This window comes from Diaporthe batatas, assembly GCF_019321695.1.
Source record: "Diaporthe batatas strain CRI 302-4 chromosome Unknown Contig00023, whole genome shotgun sequence".
Classification (NCBI taxonomy): domain Eukaryota; kingdom Fungi; phylum Ascomycota; class Sordariomycetes; order Diaporthales; family Diaporthaceae; genus Diaporthe; species Diaporthe batatas.
Window position 1 is genome coordinate 532,804 of NW_025408570.1, and position 19,168 is coordinate 551,971.

At 50.1% G+C, this 19,168-nt stretch overlaps 6 protein-coding genes across 6 annotated transcripts; 2 read left to right on the plus strand and 4 right to left on the minus strand.

The window, feature by feature from the left end:
• Positions 1-1,893: 1,893 nt before the first annotated feature.
• Positions 1,894-2,999, minus strand: KVR01_013102 (uncharacterized protein; the record flags this gene model as incomplete). Its single annotated transcript, XM_044783309.1, has 2 exons — positions 2,779-2,999; positions 1,894-2,722 (listed from the first exon to the last, which is right to left on the minus strand). Exons 1-2 carry the CDS (start codon positions 2,907-2,909, stop codon positions 1,894-1,896), a joined length of 960 nt encoding a protein of 319 aa, XP_044637978.1. The 5' UTR covers positions 2,910-2,999.
• Positions 3,000-6,589: 3,590 nt separating this feature from the next.
• Positions 6,590-8,392, plus strand: KVR01_013132 (uncharacterized protein). The gene has a single exon (XM_044787599.1). The coding sequence runs from the start codon at positions 6,991-6,993 to the stop codon at positions 8,263-8,265; it is 1,275 nt and encodes a 424-aa protein (XP_044638008.1). The 5' UTR covers positions 6,590-6,990; the 3' UTR covers positions 8,266-8,392.
• Positions 8,393-8,577: 185 nt separating this feature from the next.
• KVR01_013059 (uncharacterized protein) lies at positions 8,578-9,662 on the plus strand (the record flags this gene model as incomplete). The annotated part of the gene is made up of 2 exons (XM_044788153.1): positions 8,578-8,623; positions 8,700-9,662. Exon 2 carries the CDS (start codon positions 8,718-8,720, stop codon positions 9,660-9,662), a length of 945 nt encoding a protein of 314 aa, XP_044637935.1. The 5' UTR covers positions 8,578-8,623; positions 8,700-8,717.
• Positions 9,663-10,982: 1,320 nt separating this feature from the next.
• KVR01_013073 (uncharacterized protein) lies at positions 10,983-12,295 on the minus strand (the record flags this gene model as incomplete). The annotated part of the gene is made up of 4 exons (XM_044785553.1): positions 11,972-12,295; positions 11,722-11,860; positions 11,597-11,654; positions 10,983-11,512 (listed from the first exon to the last, which is right to left on the minus strand). Exons 1-4 carry the CDS (start codon positions 12,088-12,090, stop codon positions 10,983-10,985), a joined length of 846 nt encoding a protein of 281 aa, XP_044637949.1. The 5' UTR covers positions 12,091-12,295.
• A 1,239-nt stretch (positions 12,296-13,534) lies between these two features.
• KVR01_013013 (uncharacterized protein) lies at positions 13,535-14,134 on the minus strand (the record flags this gene model as incomplete). The annotated part of the gene is made up of 1 exon (XM_044794255.1): positions 13,535-14,134. The coding sequence occupies one exon, from the start codon at positions 14,132-14,134 to the stop codon at positions 13,535-13,537; it is 600 nt and encodes a 199-aa protein (XP_044637889.1).
• Positions 14,135-14,781: 647 nt separating this feature from the next.
• Positions 14,782-17,418, minus strand: KVR01_013128 (uncharacterized protein). The gene is made up of 2 exons (XM_044788028.1): positions 15,550-17,418; positions 14,782-15,468 (listed from the first exon to the last, which is right to left on the minus strand). Exons 1-2 carry the CDS (start codon positions 16,661-16,663, stop codon positions 15,083-15,085), a joined length of 1,500 nt encoding a protein of 499 aa, XP_044638004.1. The 5' UTR covers positions 16,664-17,418; the 3' UTR covers positions 14,782-15,082.
• Between the last annotated feature and the right edge of the window lie 1,750 nt (positions 17,419-19,168).

Genomic DNA, 19,168 nt, shown 5'->3' on the forward strand with positions numbered 1-19,168 from the left:
AGCTTCTTCAACTTCCAAGCGAGAACAAAACAGGGTTCGACAATTCTGATAGTAGGTTTGAAGCTTAGTGACTCGAGTCAGGAGCTTGTGTGCTGTCCAAACGCAGTCTTCGTGACTCAGCCACGTGGGCTTTGGTTTGGGAACAAACACCAGTGGCTCAGACTCGAATGCCGTCCTGTGAATTTCATTGGTGTCAGCCGTCAAAAGTGAATACTAGCCACAAAATTCATGGCTACTTTACTTACACTATCTCCTCTTCTCTTTCCAACGCATCTGAGTTCATCGCCTCGTAGAGATCCCTCACGGTGCTTGCGTCAATGTCTCGAGCAGGGATCTTACGGAGTTCATGAAGCTCTCTTAGAATCGCTGTTGTGCATAGTTTTGTGATGACGCCGAATTGCGAGAGGAAGCCCCATCTTTTTGATACTGGTCCTGGGAGGTCCGCAAACCTGAGGTGCGGGCAACGGCGTTGAAGATCAGGGGTTGGTATCGCCAAACTTCCAAGAGCCCGAGACTTGCCGTCGAGACAGCGGACTTGAAGCATTCGTACGGCTTCGTCAATCTTGGGGGATGGCGGCCTAGCGCTTGAAAGATGGGCCCGGACAACAAGCAAAAGATCCAAGACGTTTCGGTCGCGGAGAAACTTCCATTCTGGCGTCAAGCTGGAGTCCCTAACTAGGTCGGGGATGGTTGAAAATTTGGGAGACCGCAGTACCCATTTCCTGAATGCTGGAATCAACCTCTCATCCTTGTTCTCAAGGAATTTGGTGCCGTATGCATCACTGAGCACAGAGAATGGTGAGCCCGGAGTGTCCTTGTGTTTTGCGACCACGCTGTAATTCGTGTTTGGGTTGATGATGTAGATTCGTGGATCTTTTTGGATCTTAATGTTGCCGCCCCTGTCAACTGCGCAGAATATGTCTGGGAATCCGGAGCAATCGAGTTGTGACTTGTGCCTAAACAAATACACGGCGTCGTCAATGAGCTCTGGGACCGAACGACCGGTCCAGTCTGAAGCAAGCTTGCCATGGAGCTCGAGAATGAGTTTGCATACTTCCCCGGGATTGTATTCCTTGATACCTAGATACTCATAAAATCTCCTCCTGACGGTATCTTGAGCAGCGTTTCTAGCAACAATCGAGATGTTGATGCCACTGGGAACATGTTCGTTCTTGTTTGGGGACGGAAGGTAGAGGTGGGGTTCCATTGCCGTGACCCATGAGCCATGGCGGAGCGGAATGATGGGGAGAGCCTTCAGTTTCTGTTTTATCCAGTCTCCTTCGTAACTGAAGATTTCAGCGACTCTGCTATGCCAAGTATTCGGTTTTCCCTCGAGGCCAACGATTCCATGGCGTCCAACCCATTGGCAAAATTCCTGGCACAAGTCGTTCAGGGAAAGTCGAGACACCCCAAGATGCATCAAAGGCTCATATACATGGTCGTAAGCGAATGATAAGTGTGTCTTGTTGATAGATGGGAGGTCGAAGAGAGTCTGTCCCTTGAAACGGTATTTCTTGGGTACGTAGCGGACAGTGCCCGGCTTTTGAAGGTCGCGTACAGCTTGCCCTTCCCGAGACTTCAGGATTGCCTTGTTTTTCAAATCTCTCAGGACGTTATAGTGGAGGGTATCCCACAATTCCGAGCCATTCTCTTGCCGTGTAAGATACAATGGCCAGCTGTAGCAAAGACCCTTGCCGTCCTCGTGATCCTCTAGATCTACGAAGCGGTTACATATGGCCTCTACCACTGCTTTTTGAACTCCATCACGTAGAGCCCGGTTCCAAGGGCAGTGCTCTTCAAGACTCTCGCGGCTGGCGGTCAAAAGAAAGTCGGCGTGGACGATGAACTGGATAATTGGTGAGTCAGCAGTCAGGTATGGTATATATCATCATCCTACATGAGAGGGGTCAGAATTACCTTGAAGCCATGGTTTTGAACGGGCAGAAAAGCAAAAATCTGTTGGGATTCGACGATTGGCGTGCTCTGGTCTTTGATGGGGAATGCGACAACGACCTCAGAGGCAGCGACTGTATCTCTGCGGGGATCCGAGGGCAAATCCTCCACAGTTTGTCGTTCAATCAAATATTTCGTCGTCTCAGTCCGCTTGTCTGTAGTCTCTGAGATTATTGCTGTTTCTCCGCCGAGCTTCGAACCACATGCGTTGCTTTGATGCTTGTAGATTTTGCGTTTGTCATCGATGGTGATGTCCAGTTGCTCCAAGTTCTGCAGGAAGAGAAAGATCTCTGGTTTGATGTTCCTGAGATCGTCTTTGATGTACGTGTAGTCTTCTTTGCGCTTCAATTCAAGCAAGAATTGGGTATTGTTCTTCAAGCGGTCACCTTCGGGAAATTTGGAAGGTCTCGGCAGCATCATCCCTATAGTCTTACGCGCGTCGAATTTGAATTCGTAGCAGCCACTTGCAACGCGTACCAGGTCAGCCACTTTGAAGACAGACTTGAAGCCGATTCCCTTCTCTCCGATGTACCCCTTATACCCATCAGCGGCTTTTTTGGTGCTCCCTCCGATTCGTGTGAGGGCATCTAGCTGCTGAAAGGTGAAACCGATTTCGTTGCAATCCGACCGAAAAATCGCCTTCCCGTCCTTCTGGTATAGCGACAGATGTAGCCTCGGTATGACTCCACGATGAAAGACATTGTCGTCGGCGTTCTGGATCAACTCGAGGAGGAAGTGCGTCGGTTTCGAGTAAAGCTGTGTGGACAAGCTACATGGGCCCATTAGAACACATGATATACCAAGGCCACCCAAATGAGCACTCACGTATTAAGAGAATTGTTAAGACTGGATACCAGCACTGGCAGCACATTGCCGTTCTCTCCGAATCCTCTGTCTTCCAGAAGCCGCCGAAGTTGAGCATTCGCTTCACTTCTTGTTGATGCCACGTCGCCCATGTCGGGTGTTGATCGTCTCCGCTGTCTGCTAATAAGCCTCTTAGAACGAAGGCGGTTGACATGTGCGAACTGGTAGATACTGGAAGAGAGTAGTCTCTAGTCAGTCGAGTGCGAAAAATGGATAGCTGTAAATCCTTCATCTTTTTGCGGTATAAGACCTGGAGATGTATTGTCGGCGGGTGTGACTTATTAGCGCCCGGTCAGTTCGAGTATCAGGACTCCGCACCTCCAGTGTGGTTGTGACGTCTCAACCCCCTGGAAGACTCTAAAAACAGTTGCGGCGTCTGTACTCCGCTCACCATTGGTCGCCTCATTGCTCCCCTCCCAACCGCCGCGCCGCCTGGTCGCCGCCATGGCAGCCTTCATTGAAGGATGGTACTTATGCACTGCGTGGAGCATCCAATCGGGGGGGGGGGGTGTATTCTGTTCTCTTGGCCAACTGGTCTATTTCGCAAGCGGCAGACAGGTTCTGTATCATCGTGCGCATCGAAGTGCAGAAAGCAAACGTCCAATTAGAGTAAATCTTACCGCCTGTCACGGCCCTGGTGAAATGTTCTACCAATTATTTTGTTAAATGGGCTATGTACCAGCTCTGTATGTTGCTGCTGTCATCGATGTTGTCCACGGGTGTTAATGGTGGGTTTTGGTGTCTTATTCCTTTCTAAACAAAAAAGTAAAAGCGGCCGGGTCTTGAGCGTTTACCACTGTATAAAGGCGCTATATATAATGGTTAGGGGTAAAATATATTAGTATAGCGCTAATTTTAAGAGTTATCTTTTCTAATCTAATTAAGTAGAGTAACTTCTAGCTTTATATATATTTTATATAGATTAAGACTACTTATATTTTCATTTATTAATATTTATAAAAGAAAAATATTTTTATTACCTTTAATTTTTTATAAGTAAAGGTATTTATAATTAAATTCTATATTATTTAAAAACTTAAAAACTTTATTTTTAAATTATAGATTTATTTAATAATAATTTACCCTTAAATTTAATATTATATAATTTAAATAATTATATAGATAAAGATTTAAATTTTAATTTAAAAGATAATAAATTATTATTTATATTAAATTATTATAAAGGTATTAACTTTTAAATTAAGTTTTCAAAGAAATAAATAGTTAAATTAATTTGTAATTAATATTAAATAATATAAACCCTTTATTAAATACTTAACTAAATTTAAACTATTATATTTAAATATTAAAATATTTTTAAATATTCATTTTTATTTTAATTATATAGTAAATTTAAACTATTAGTAATATAATTATATTTTAAAATTAAAGTATAAGAATTATAATATTAAAGTTAAAATAATTAATAAATAAAAGCTTTTGTATAAACTTTTTAAAAATAAAGATTATTTAAAATAAAGGCTTTTTTAATAAAAACTATTATATTAAATTGAGGGATTAAAGTATATTTAAAATATAATAATAAAGTATGTGCTTAAAAATATAAAGTATTTATAAATTTAATACTCTTAAAACATTAAATATACTTAAGAATATTATAATATCTCGATATAATAATATAATAAATATTTGAATTAAATTATAAAATAATAAGTTTTTATATTTTTAATAAAATTTAAATTAATAAAATTTATTTTATTATTAATAGTTTATAATTTATATAATTAAAAATTTAATAATATTATTATTATTAAAAATACTTTAATAATTAAATATTTTAAGTATTTTTATAATAATATAAAAACTATTTTTTTAAAAAATTTAAAAAACGTTTTAAAATAAAGTTAAAAATATTATTTTAATACTAATAATTAGAAAAGGAATAAAGTTATATAAACTTTATTAAATACTATTAAAAGAGTTTTTAAAATTAAAAGTTCATAAATAAATTAAAAATAAATATAAAAATAATTTTAAATTTTAATAAAGTAATACTTTAATTTATACTTTAAATAAAACTATTATTTAAATAAAAATAACCTTTCAAATTATACTATTTAATAGTTAGTAAAGAATTTAAATTTTAACTTTGTTAAATAAATTTTATAATATTCTTTTTTAATATTTATTTTAATTATTTTTATAAAAATATTTAATATTAAAAAGAAGTATATTTTTAAAAGGACTTTATAAGTTAATTATTAAGTTAAAAGCTTTATAATACTATAAAAATATAATATTTTATTTTAAAATACTTTTCTAATATTTAATAACTTAAATATTAAAGTAAGTTAAAAAAGTTATTAAATTAAAAGAATAGAAATTTATATACCCTTAATTAAAAGGTATATATCCTCCCTACTATTTAATTAATTAGAGTATAAAACCTTAAAGTTTTTATAACTTTAATAAATAAGGTTTCTTTATAATTAAAGGATTATAAATAGAGTAGGTTAGTCCTTTAGGAACTTAAATTATACCTACTAGCCTTACTTACAGCCCTTCATTATACTTTACACTTTAAGGCTTACCCCCTTTACCCTAGCTAGCCCTTTAAGAAGAAGTCATCTTATATTCTATACTTCTTAATTAATAGATAGATATATACCTTCTAATTAAAGGTGTGCGAATTTCCGTTATTTAAATTAAAAAAGAATTATATAAGTATTAAATTTATTATAAATAAACTATTAAATAAAAAGTTATTTAATAATAATTAATCTAAAAAAATAACTCCTAAATAGCACTATACTAATATATTTTACCCCTGACTATTGTATATTTTATATCTATAGGATTAGAAATAAAACCGCTCATACTTACGAGACTGACTGACTGACACCCTCACTCTCTCCTTCGCGTAGTCTCGCTTCCATCCGATAGCTTACCCTAAGGCGAGCTTTTTGAACGGCAACCTCGTTGTTCCCGCCTGGGACGTGGAGGAGCTTCAAGGATATTGTTGGTGGACTACCTAGGACTGGTGAGCTCTGACTGGGTTTCCAGCCTTCCCCGGTTTATTGCGGGTAACCCCCCGCCTTTGCCGGATAATTACGCAGTAGATGAGACCGCTATTTAACTATGTCCAGAGAGACGGACGTGCAAGTCCTTCAAGAATCTTAAGTTGGAAACCTCACGTGTCTGTGAGTCCAAGTTTGGATGCAGCCTGGCGTTATACTTAGCGTCGCTGGTGGGCATGGCCTTGATGAGTGAGTTGTAATATTGGTCGCCGCTGACGTCTTGTTAGAGACCGATACTCTCTTCCTGGGTGTTTAATTGTGTGAGTATGGTTGCTGTGACTAGCCACAGCCGGCACATGTCGACAAACCGTCTCACAACGCCTCAAGTATGCCACGTGGTTATGAGCCAGGTGCGTATGCGTTCGCGCGCGTGTCAATAGCACCTGTCATCTGATCTCGGGTTCGTAGCGGCGATCGATGGTAATAATCCCTGTGCTTATCAAGAGCTGCAGAAAAGATTTGCTCCTTGCGCAAACAAATCCATGGAGAATGTTTCGATCCGACATCGTGCAAGACTCAGGTATGCTGGAGGCTGACCCGGGCCCATGTCCGTTCTGACGAGATTACAGGACTTGATCCTGCTGGGAAAAAACGCGACTGGCCTGCTCCTTGACGAATGGGGCGCACATTCGCCCAAACAAGTCTAGCTTGCCCTTCCGCCTCAAAGCCAAACCGACTCAGGGATGCATATTTAGCAGGAGTGGATCCTCCACCACTTTACATGTTTCGAAACGATCGCTACGGGGAAAGGGGCAGCATTATGCATACGTGCAAAATGTTCCGCCGTCATCCCCAATCTCACAGAACCCGGCTAAGCGCCCTTTGTGATGCCATGCGACATGCGCAAAATTGACAACCGAGCCTCATTCAGGACGTCCTCCGGGCGAGAGTCCAAAACTGGGCACTCTCCCCGTCCGAATGGGCGGATCGGAGCACGCATGCAGTAGGTTCGTATCTGAGATATATTACAGCTACCCCTGGCGCCTGTCATCTTGCCTTGTTTATATAGACAGTCAGTCGTTGCCCGTGGCTTGTCTTGACAGCCTCACCGAGTCCTCTACCCGGCTCTGCTCTCTCTCGTTCACAAGCACCACTCTCTTTTCACAGTCTCTCCTTTGAAGCAAGTCTTCACACAATGCACTTCACTTCTCAAACAGCTCTGGCGCTGGTCGCCGCGACGGGTGCCAACGCCCAGCTCCACCAGCTCGCCGTAGCAGCCGGACTCAAGTACTTCGGCACTGCCACCGACAACCCCGAGCTCGATGACACAGCTTACACTGCCATCCTCAACGACGCCACGGAATTCGGCCAGATCACAGTCGGCAACACCCAGAAATGGGACACGGTCGAGGCGCAGCAGGGTGTATTCTCATACACGAAGGGTGACGTGATCGTCGACCTTGCCGAGAAGAACTCGCAGGTTGTCCGATGCCACAACCTGGCCTGGTACAACCAGCTGCCGTCCTGGGTCTCCTCGGGCTCGTGGACCAACGAGACCCTCATCGACGTCCTCGAGAACCACATCACCAACGAGGTCGAGCACTACAAGGGGCAGTGCTACTCTTGGGATGTCGTCAACGAGGGCATCAGCGACAACGGCGACGGGTCCTTCCGCGACGTCGTGTTCTACAAGGTCATCGGCGAAGCCTACTTCCCGATCGCCTTCGCGGCGGCCGCCGCCGCGGACCCGGACGCCAAGCTCTACTACAACGACTACTCGCTCGAGTACTCGGGCGCCAAGACGGACGCTGCCCTCAAGATTGTTGACATCGTCAAGGGGGCAGGTGCTAAGATCGACGGTGTCGGTTTCCAGGGCCATTTCATCGTCGGCAGCACCCCCTCCGCGAAGGACCTGGCCGCCGTCATGGAGAAGTTCACCGCCAAGGGCCTAGAAGTTGCTTTTACCGAGCTCGACGTGCGCCACGCTTCCGTCCCCGCCGACGCTGCCGCGCTCGAGAAGCAAGTGACCGACTACGTCAATATCGTGCAGGCTTGCGTGCAGGTTGAGGGATGTGTGGGGCTGACTTTGTGGGATTACACCGACAAGTTCTCCTGGGTCCCGTCCACCTTCGCGGGTGCCGGTGAGGCTTGCCTGTACGACGAGAACCTGTCCAGGAAGCCAGTGTGGACCTCCGTCTCCGCCGCTCTGGCTGCTGCTGGCACCGGTGGCGTGGTCCCGTCTTCTTCCGCCGCGAGCACGGCTGCCGCTGTTGCCACTGGCGGTGCTTCGGCCGCTGCCCCCGTTGTCGGCGCCTCGGGCTCTGCTGCCCAGTCTGTTGCTCCCACTGCTCCTGCTGCTGCTGCCACCCAGGTGTCTCCTACTTCTTCTGTGGAGGCTGCCGCTCCCACTTCCACGGGCAAGACTTGCACCAGGAGGACTAAGACCGTTTACGTTACCGCGTCTGCGTAGGACATACTGTCCTGGGATCTGTCAAAACGGGTTTGATGGGAGGCATTGATCCTATCGAACAAAAGCTCAAGCTTGGAGTGTTCTTGTACATAGAAATTCTCAATCTGCATAGTAAATATCTCATGCCAAGCGGAAGTGCTCCTCTGAACCAGCGTGCATAAGGCGACTGCTACCTGTCTAGCATCCCACGGGATGCCTTATCTTCTCGCTTAGCACATACGCGGCTCGGCACGCGGGTCACTTATCAAGGTTGCAGTACAACGGGCCTGCGGGCGTGCATTTGGTTGCTCTTCCACAGGAATGGAATACCTGGCGATGACGACCCAACAGATGAATTTAGGGGCACTAGCATAATTAAGTACGATTCAAGAGATCTCATAGTAAAGCCCTAAACACACGTGATCAGTAACTAACTATGCGTTGACCGTATCTAGGTACCCAGCAAAGCCGAGATGGCATCAACCTCAGAGCTCAGCCCGGCCGAGTTGGCCGCCAGAGGCCTAGAGATAACAGGGCGGGAAATGTTCCAGGACTTCCCAGATGACATCGAGGGCTCTCGCGTGGGGGAGCTCATGGCCGCAATGCAAGCAGCCTCGCCTACAGGTGGCACCGACATGGCATACGGCGGCTCGGAAGCACAACGTCTCCGTCTCTGGACACCAGCAGCAGCGGCAGCGAACGCGGCCCCCATCATCGTCTTCGTCCACGGCGGCAGCTGGAAAGCAGGCACCTACCTAGACTCGGTAGGCTCGCTCAAGGTATCCCACCTCGTCAACAAGGGCTACGCCTTCGCCTCGGTGAACTACACGCTCATCCCGACCATCACGGTTGAAGAGCAGGTGCAGGAGGTAGCTGACGCGGTGGGCTTCCTGGCCAAGCATGCTCGTACTCGTACAAACGGCCTGGACCCGGAGAGGATACTGCTGATGGGCCACAGCTCCGGCGCGCACGTCGCCACGCTCCTGGGCACGGACACAAGCTACCTGGCCAGGGCGGGCGTCGACATCAGGCGCGTGCGTGGGGTTGTGTCGCTGGACGGGTCCAACTTCAACGCCGCCACGGAAATGATCGACAGCCCCGGGCCGGTAGCCCAGGGGACGGCATTCGGGCTCGGATGGGACATGGCGCGGCTCCGGGCAATGTCGCCGAGTTATCACGCGCGGGCGCCCAACGCGCAGTCCTTCCTCCTGTTTCAGGCTCAGAGGCTAGGTGATATCAGGCAGGCTGTTGAGTTGAGCCTGGCGCTTGGGGCTGCGGGGACTGAGTGCGCGATGCACGTGTTCGAGGGCCCTGGGTTTGAAGGTCATGTGGCGATGCTTCTTCGACTTGGTGACCCCTCGTACCCTGCAACGGCTGTGTTGGACCGCTGGCTTGACAGTCACATTCCAGTGGCGTGAAGCATGTGAAGTTTTGTACCAAATTCTCGGATTCACGTAGCTGAACTCGAAAAATTCGCTTCGGAAGTTGAAATGGTTTTGCCGGTGTCTCGGTTCGATCAGGATGGGACGGTATATGAATAGTCAAGCTATAGCTTATTTCTGGATCAGTCTACATCCACCGAGAAGCCTTGACGGTTCTCCATCTGCCTTGCTGACCAAAGCCCATTCCTGTTGTCTCATCTGCGACGCACCCTGGGCACGCACAGAGATGGCGTATGCTGTCCATGATACATAGTCCACTTGCATATATAAGGAAGAACAAAATGAGGCTGTCGGTCACGAAAACGAGGAAGTACCCAACGGGCGTGTCCGCAGAGTGACATTGGCGATACTGATGGAATTAAGAAGTCTGAATTCATGGCAGTTTGCGGCGAAACCCGGAGAAAATTAGTAAATATGACTCTATATAAGAAGCAGTAGTCCAGCACGATTTTATGACAGCATGGCTCAGGTGCTCAGCTACGCACGAGGCCGGAGCCCTACAAATTGGGAAGTGTATTGTCAAGCCCACGCTTTGAGCAGTCATACTTTACACCCTGTGTTCCAAGGTTGGCAGAAAGATGTGATGATTCAAAGTCTGCTTACCCCAAAACATGATTCAAACGTCTACTTCGCCGATTTTCTTACATCAACTACAACTCACCCCAGAATGTGCACACAGGACCAAGATAAGGCAGGATCATCGTCATTCATTTGGCAACACATCTCAAGCTCTGCACCTTGAAACCCACGAATAATGTACACACTTAACTCTCAAAGCGAACATGTTCTAATCAAGTTTTTGCGATATGATGTGAGTGTGGGCAATGGTGATTCAGAAGTGACAAGTTACAAATTTCCTGCCATCTGCTGTTCAGGATAATCTCTATCTCAGCCTCCCTCTTGGGGTTTCTTCAAAGCCTCTTAATACTTGACCGTTATAGGAATAGGATAGAAAATTGTCAAGGTTGATATTGTGCATTCTCATTTTGCCCTCGACAAGTCTGCCCAAACTCTGGTGACAGTGATCAACAATCCTGGGGCAGGTGTTATTGGAATATCAGATCCCGAATCAGCAGGCGATATATAGCAACGAAACTTGGAAGCAGGTTTCTCCAACGGTTTCCTCTTCAACAGCCTTACACCATACACAGCTTCTAAAGCAGCCAACAGCATGCGTCGATAAAGGCGCAAGTAAGCTTCAGGTATTAATAACATGAATAGTCTATAACGGTACCTATGCACCAGGAGAAATACAACCCCAAAGGTGCCTACCCTCAACAATATCTCAGGCAACATCTAGTGCCGCAACCCAGCCGGCGAGCCTTGCTGAGCCTGCTGAGCAGCAACGATAGCCGCGCTCTGGGACGCCTGCGCGGCCACATTGGCGGCGCTCAGCTTAGCCACCGCGTCGGCGTTCTGCTGCGCCTGGTCCCCCGCCGCCGCCGCCGGGTTTCCATTCCCATCGCCGCTGTTCTGACTTCCATTGCCATTGCCGCCGTTGTTGGCCCCCGGGGCGCCGGTCGGCTGCGCATCAGCGGCCCCGGCCCCGGCCCCTTGGGCATTTCCGTTCCCGGCGGCGCCCGTCGCCTTGGCCTCTCCTGACTTGCCCGCGGCGCCAGCCTGGGCACCACCGGCGCCGGCCTGCCCGGTTGCCTGTGCCTGTCCTTGGCCGCCTTGGCCCTGTCCTTGGCCACCGTCGGCAGCGCTGGCTGCGGTGGCCTCGGCGCCGCCGGCCGTTGCCGTCGCCGGGTTGAGCGTGATGCCCAGGGATGCCTCGAGCTCGGCAAGGATCGACTGTGCTTGTGCGCCAGTTGTGATGGCGCCGGCTGTGGTTTAGACTTTTGTTAGAACTTTTTGAATCTGTGTTGCTTTTGATCACGCGGTTCTCTTATGTGGTTGAGCACTCGTACCTATACCATTATCCTCAAGAAGTTTTGCCAACTCTGCCTTCTGGGCGGCTAGAATTCCCTGTTCATTACGTATCAGTAAGATTGAAAAGAAAATAGGAGAGACAAGGCCCAGAGGAAATTCTTACCTTTGCTCCATCGTTGGCAGCCGCGTTAGCTTGCCTCTTGACAAGACCAGCGCGCCCTGCTGGTGTAGCCACCACCAGTGAGCCGGAGGCTGCCAAGAAGAACAGTGCGGTGTTTGTGAACTGCATGGTATGTATTCGGCTTTTATAAATTGTTGGTATTAATAATTAAAGTTTGAAAATGAGGAGCCCAGCTAACAACAACAGGTCAGCATACAGAGGCCAGGCTGAGTGTGGTCTGCACAAGACTTACCTCGTCCAATGGGAATATGAAGCGAAAGAATGGTATTGACAAGATGAGCCAAGATCAACAGTTGTACAGCCTGGACATCCAATAGTTCGCGCCAAGCCCGTGGAAATCAGCGGCTTCATATACCCAGACTCACAGGCTCGCAGCCTCGGGGTGTCAGAAGGGGCGGCCTTGCATCCCGGCTGGAAGCCTGAAGTTCGTGACAGAGACCGAGTTTGATCTCCACCCTTGTTTTGGAGTGATTACCCTAGGGCGGCCCAGAAAGTCGGCCACGGGGTTGTTGTGTAAGTAAGCCCGTCAGCTGTTGTGGATGGATTTCAGTGAGCCAACAGTTTCTCGGCGTCAGGTGCATGTGGCCGCCATCTCAGGCCGCCCGACCGGCAACAGGCCCAATCAGACCCGGGGTCCGTTAGCCGCGCTCCAAACCGAGGCGAAACGCTGCGCAACTCAGCTTTGGTTCATCGCCAATTCTTCCGGTACCGCCTGGGACGTCTGCAACCCCTGGGCCTGTGGTGTGATGCCAGTTTGTGCGACGTCGTGTGACTGTGGACGAAGGGCTCGATTGAATATGTGGGAATAACTAGACTTATATCCACCAGGCTGCACGGCGATCACTCCCACATGCATCCACGTGTCTAATTCCCCTTTGTAAAATTGCAAAAGTACCAGAATTACTGGTGTTGATTAAGAAAAACATCCAGTCTTACTTCATCTTTCCTGACTGCGAGAACAGTGACTGGACCAACCTGGCACTGCACTACCAGATCCACCAACACCATTTTTTCCACGAGAGGATTCGGGACTCGACCCCAGAATGAAGTTTCCGCGCAGAACATTCTCTTTCAAAGGCGGCCTTGACGGGTACGCGCGAGTAGAAGGAAGCTCCGGGTGGTTCTCAGTACCGTGGAGAGGCCGCAGACTGTCGTCTGGGCCAAAGACTCTGCCTTTCCGCAGCCGACGGGCGTCAGAATCAACCGAATCTGTCATCAAGTTGCTATGATCCAAGCTGCCTGGGGACTGTGTGGCTCTGGAGAAGCGACTTTTTTCAACCCCCCGAAACGGGAGACGACACTGGTGGTCAGTCTATGGGGAAGCAATTGGTGTACTAGAGCGGCAAATCACAATGAGGCTGTGTTTCTAGTCGCGAGTGGCGGTCTAGTTACTGCTTGACGCACCCGGGCTCGGAGAAAAGTCATCATTTTCACCTCAGCGTTATTCTTTTTTGGGGTCAGGATTATTCCAGGGAAAATAAAGTGTGCCCGATAGAGGGGATAGAGGGGAATGTGGGCTATGCCCACCCAGTACATAATATCACAATCACAGGAAAGGCAAATTCCATCAAATTCAACACACTGCTGTCTGGTCGGCGTTGGAGGATAAAAAAAAACCAAAATTGAAGCTATTCTTGATTCCACAATGACAACACACCTGGTATATGATATCCCAAACTCCATAGATGCACAAGCTACACCCCCCCGCCCCCAGATCACCTAATAATACGAACGCCATAAAATCACCCTCAAGCTAAAAACAAATAACTACCCCCCCCCCCACCACTACACTTCCTTAATCCTCTCCGAGTCCATCCTCAGCACTACTACCAACATGCGGGTTCCCCTCAAGATACTCCAACACCTTCCCCCGCTGCTGCAGCAACGAGACAAGCACCCCGAGCGTCCTGTAGAGCGACCGCACGGCGGCCCCGTCGTCGCGCCCACCGCCCTGGGCCCGCCCGTCCCGGCGCAGGTGCAGCGCCACCGTCGCGACGAGCATGGCCTCGATGCCGTCCCTCCTCATCAGCGGGACGAGGGCCCGCGACGCCTCGCCGTTGCGGAGGAGGTGCTGCCGCAGGAAGGACTTGATGACGTCCGTCTCCGCGTCGGCCTCCTCCTCGTCGTCATGGTCAGCCCCCGGCCCGCGACGCGTTGGTGCTGGTCTGTGCTCGTGCTCGCTGTCGCTTGTCATGGGCGTGGATGCCTGCCCGGAGGAGGAGGAGGATGATGTTGATGATGTTGGCATTTTGCTGCTGCTGGGGGTGGTGGTTGTGGTTGTGGTTGTGGATCTCAATGCCTCGATGTGGAAGGTGATGTTGTCATGCTTGTCCTGGTAGAATATGCTCCCGGAGTCAAGCTGTAGGTTCAACTGGATGCTCGCCTGCGTTGTCATGATTTTTTTTTTTAAAAAAAAGGTCTTGAGATACACCAGCCAGCCAGTCGGTCGATTAATATCAGTGTTTGTTGACTGGAGTCCCCGAAATGAGACTGGGGGTCTGGTTGTATCAGAAGAAATTGCAGTGCGTATTCTAGACGATCAGAGGCCTGTACGCGATTTTGATACATACATAACTTAAATCCCGGCAGATTGCATGTGGTCTGATACGCACAACTTTAAATAAATCGAAATCGTTACTTGGTAGTATCGAAAAAAAAAAATGATATATCAAGCTAGATGCGTGATAAAGGAAATCTGGCAGCAGGGTCAAAGGCTTTGTGTTTGCCGTCAGACGACATAGCAAAGGAAACATGGACAACAATAAAAGTCGCAGGGTCCCTAAAGACAAAGCAATTGTCATGACCTATCAGAAATAAATGCACAGCCTAGAATCGTTTTGAATTGAGGTGAGTAATCATACTGACCATGGCAGCGTTGCAGCGACATGGAGCTTGGAAACCGGACAAATCCGAGTCGTCGGGCCAAGAGCCCTGGATAGGCTCAACCACAATTTGCCCATCAACAAAATGTGATCTGCCCCTCTCGGATAATTAGTTAGACTCCCAGGTTTCGAGATCCAATGGTATTTTAGATTTCGATTTCGATTTCGATTTCGATTTCGATTTCGATTCAATGCTACATCTCTACGTAAACGCCATATCTCCATGCAAGATCTCGCAAAAGTGGTATCCTAAGTGCACACTCTCCCCGCCGAATTAAAATGCATTAAACACACACCCGGGTGCAATTGATGCGACCGAAAGGTAGAGGAGAAACACAGATCGATCGCCCCGCTTGATGCACACTCGACAAAATCAGAGCAGCCAGCCGGCCCACGCCAGTCCCCCTTGACAAGAGAGGGGGACACCTGCAATATTGATAATATGTACGCGCAAGATTAGGTCAGATCAGGGCCAGCAGCACCACCATGGCCACGGCAAGAGCCGCTGGCGAGCAGCGCCTCAGGTGGGCCGCCGAGGTGGACGAGCCGCCCGAGGACGAGGAACCACCTCCCCCGGGAGATGCCGCCGCGCCCGTCGACACCGGGGCGGGGCCCGATGATGAGCCGGAGCCGGATCCAGAACCGGGACCGGTGGGGCGGCCAGCCGGGTCCGTGGACGAAGGTTCTGAGGCCGAGCCGGTGCCCGGCCCCGGGACCATGGTGCGCGGGATGGAGCACTTGCCCTGGAGGGTGGTGAGGTCTGCGGCGCTGGCAATGGCGGCGGGCGTGGCGCCGCAGTTTGTGTACTGCTGCATGTGGATGGCATCGGTCTCAAGGTCGAAGACGGCTGTGTTCGTGAGGGTCAGCTTGCATGTACGGAGTCTACTGAGTGCAGGGTGATGAGAACGGCAGACAGGGGCAGACATACCATAAGCAGAGCGCATGAAAGTATCCCCCAGTAAGGTGAAGGAGTCGCTAGGGGTGATGCCCAGGACGCAGCTCTCGGTGCCAAATGAGCCGGCGGACGAGCGGATGAACTCGTTGTATGGCACCTTGATCTGAACGCCGTTGAAGTCAAAGTCGACGGTCCCGGGGAGGTCGGCCAGGGAGCAGTCGATGGGGTAGAAGCCGCTGTCGTCCATGCCGGGGGAGCCAAAGTCGGCGCCGAGCGAGTCGCAGAGGGCCTGGGGCAGGAGGGTGAGGGTGGACCCGGTGTCGAGGAAGACGTCCATGGTGGTGTTGGGGTACATCTTCCTGTTGCCGCTGGGCGGGGTGATGGACATGTTGTTCATCGAGACCCAGTACCGCGGGACACCGTCCGGGCTGTCGGCTGCCGGGACGATCGGCAGGGTGGCCAGGCTCCCCGCGAACTTTGACGTGTCCACGCCGCCAAACACGATTACGCCCTCCCCTTCATCCTTGCTGCCCAGGGCGACGCTGAACGCCTTGACCTTGGTCTGGTTCTGAGCGGCCAGCTGGTCGACAAAGTTGGGGTACCTGGTGGTGAGGCCGAGCCCGTACCCGATGCCCAGGATGCCGGAAAACTGAGATTTGCTCGAGGTGGCGACTCCGAACTGCACGGCGGTCATTGCTGACTGGGCGCCGGGAAGGGCTATGCTGTCCTTGAAGTAGGTGATGTTGGCGGATCCTATGCCGTAGTTGAGGGTCTTTGTGGTCTGCATGTTGACGGCGGTGGATGACTTTGTGGCGTCGTAGAAGCCGACGGCGTTGCAGAATTCCTGGTCTGACGGGTCCAGTACCGAACAGGTCGGGTTGACCCATAGCTCGAAGGATCCAGTGTCGAGCTGCACGTAGACGGGCTGTGCGGGCGACCCGATGTTGAGCTGGGCATAGTAGGCGACATCAGAGCGGTTGGCCAGCTGGACCTCGACTGCTCGTTTCGAAAAGATGTTCTTGTTTGTGGAGTGAACAATGGGCATGTGTATGCACGTGTGGTTCTGGATCTCTGTTTCCTGGGCCCAGGCGCCATGGAAGAAGCTACTTGCCAGGAGCAAAAGCTGTAATGTGGAGGAGGACGCCATTGAAGGCTGGGGAAAGTCACAGAGAAGCTACCCTCGACCGCCACCGCATGGGTACAGAGTGATGTGATGCTCGCCGGTGAATTATGATTCTGTGCCTGGGTTCGAGAGAAGGAGCTAGCTATACCAGCAGCCGGCGATGTCGATGGGGCGAACTGAGTAGTGAGTGAGATCAAGTCGATGAATGAGTGTCGTCGGAGTCCTCCCAGCCGGGTCGAGTCGAGTCGAGTCGAGCGAGTGAGTGCGACCTTGAACTGCCGGCAGACCTGAATGCGACCCCTTTCTGCCTGCGTTGCCTGCTCGTCCAATGCGGTCTCGGGAGAGGGGTGGCTGCCTCCAGACGGGTTCATGCGATGGTCCGATGGTCAGCAAACGGGCCCCTTGGACAAGAATAAGAAATAATCGACAAGAACCAGAAGCAAATAGGAATAGAAAAAGGAAAAAGAAAAGCGGCCGCCAGGGTCGAGAATAGGGCCGTCGGGTCGGTGGTACTGCACGATGAGCACAGCCGAAAGGCAATTAATTAACTGGGAAGATCAGGTCGAGAACGAGAATAGTCAAGAATGGAATAACAGAACCAGCTGTTCGGGCGAAGGAGAGCGTCGAGAGGGTTGGGGAGCAGCATGGCAGGGGCAGGGGCAGGGGCAGGGACAGGCCTGGCTGCGAGACGAAACAACGAGACGAAAGTCGAGACCCGAGCGGTCGCGCAGTCGCGGTGTCCAACAAGTGCAGGCACGGGCTGGCACGGGCTGGCACGAGCTGGCACGAGTTGTGAGGCGGCTCTGCGAGAGGTGGGTGTTAAGGCTGCACCCGAGGGTGGGGCCTGCGGGGCCCAAGGGACCGCGGGTGGACGGGGTACCTGTATAACAGGGGATGCGGCTGGGGCGTGCCAATGCTCCGACTGTCTCACAATCGCGCCCACCCTTTGCTGTGTGTAGCACCCCTAAACCGCGCCGAGAGGGCTGGGGAAGCAGGACCGACCCAGCTAGCCTGCCAGTCTAGACTGAGAAGGGCCCGAGGGGAGAAAGAGCCGAGCACTGGAGTCCCCTTCCAAAATAGCATCGTCCAGTCTTCGTCCTTTTTGCTCGCTGGTCGCGGGTTCGATTTCAAGAGTCAGCACCCATCATCCGCAGGCACCTGCCACTGCAACATGCGACGGTATCTCGACTTCCGTTCATGTGCATGTGCATGTGTGTGCCCACCACCAAACATCACACCTGCACACCTGCTTCTGCTGATCATAATCATCGTCGACGGGACTGCCAGGCTGCCAGGCTGCCCGAAAATCTCTTGTTTGCCTCAGAAAGACAACAGCCAAGCAGCCAAGCCTACAGGGGGCCCCACCCAAGCAGCCCAAGCAGCCACTGCCGGCTGCCATGCTCTCGGTCCCTGCCGACCTTGGGGGCTGTTTCAGAATGGCAGGGCAGGGCCGACTCCATACAGTCAGTCTGTTCTGTCTGTCAGTCGCACACCCACCCCCTTCCCTCCCTTCCCATCAGCCGATGAAATCGTCCAGACGCCGTGGGCGGGATCATGCCGCCCGCCGTCAGGATCGTGAACCGGACGACGACGAGAGAAGGAAATCGATGCACGGCTTTACTGCAATCGGGCCTAGTCAGGCCAGGAGGGAGCTGGGCCGAGGTGAATGTGTGACGTCCGAACCAGTCTTGTCTGGTCTGTCTTTCCCTTCCCGTTCCCGACTCCCCCCCAAGAGCACAGATCCAACCCCCCCACCTCTGTTCGGCACGCTGTCTTTCCGGCTGAGGGTTCGGGTCAGCCTCACGCCACAGCAAAAACCCACGAGTCAGGGGTCCATGCATCAACATCACCAGGGAACCCAGGCTCGACAACAAGCTCGGGTTGACGTGCGTGAGCCGCAAATCACCATCCATCTATACCACGCTGCTCATATTGCACCCCAGGGCTCTGCAAGAGATCTCTTGTCAAACTTCTTGGGATTTCTTGTAGTTTCAGCCATCATATATGCGTGATTATCCACCTCCCACCTATCCAGCTGTTACCTTCATCCATACCACTCTGTTGACGCCGTCGGCCATAAGGTTGTAATAAGCACGTCTTATTATGATTTGGGACATATTAAACACAGATTGAATTATACGACCTGATCATGTGGTCGGATCCTTGGTTGCACGCACTACCGGGGCGTCTTACTCGGCATGGGAGACCGCGCGCGCAATAACAGCCTCGTGTGACTTGCCTGCTTCGCCCGAGACTAACCAAGTGAACACTACAGGTATTCCCTTTTCTGGTGTAGTTACGAAATAACCCCAGACAAATCAGAAATAATCAAGTCACAGAGGCTACAGTACAACATCACACAAATCTCTGACACTGGCGATCAATGATGCTATGCACAGTATTGATCCAATTTGAAGATGTATCCTAGCTACCTAGGTACCTAGGTATGCGGCATAGGAAATGATCTCTTTTGTGAAAATGACCATCAAGAAAGGCCGTCGGTCCCGAGGTCGTTCCAACATATGGATG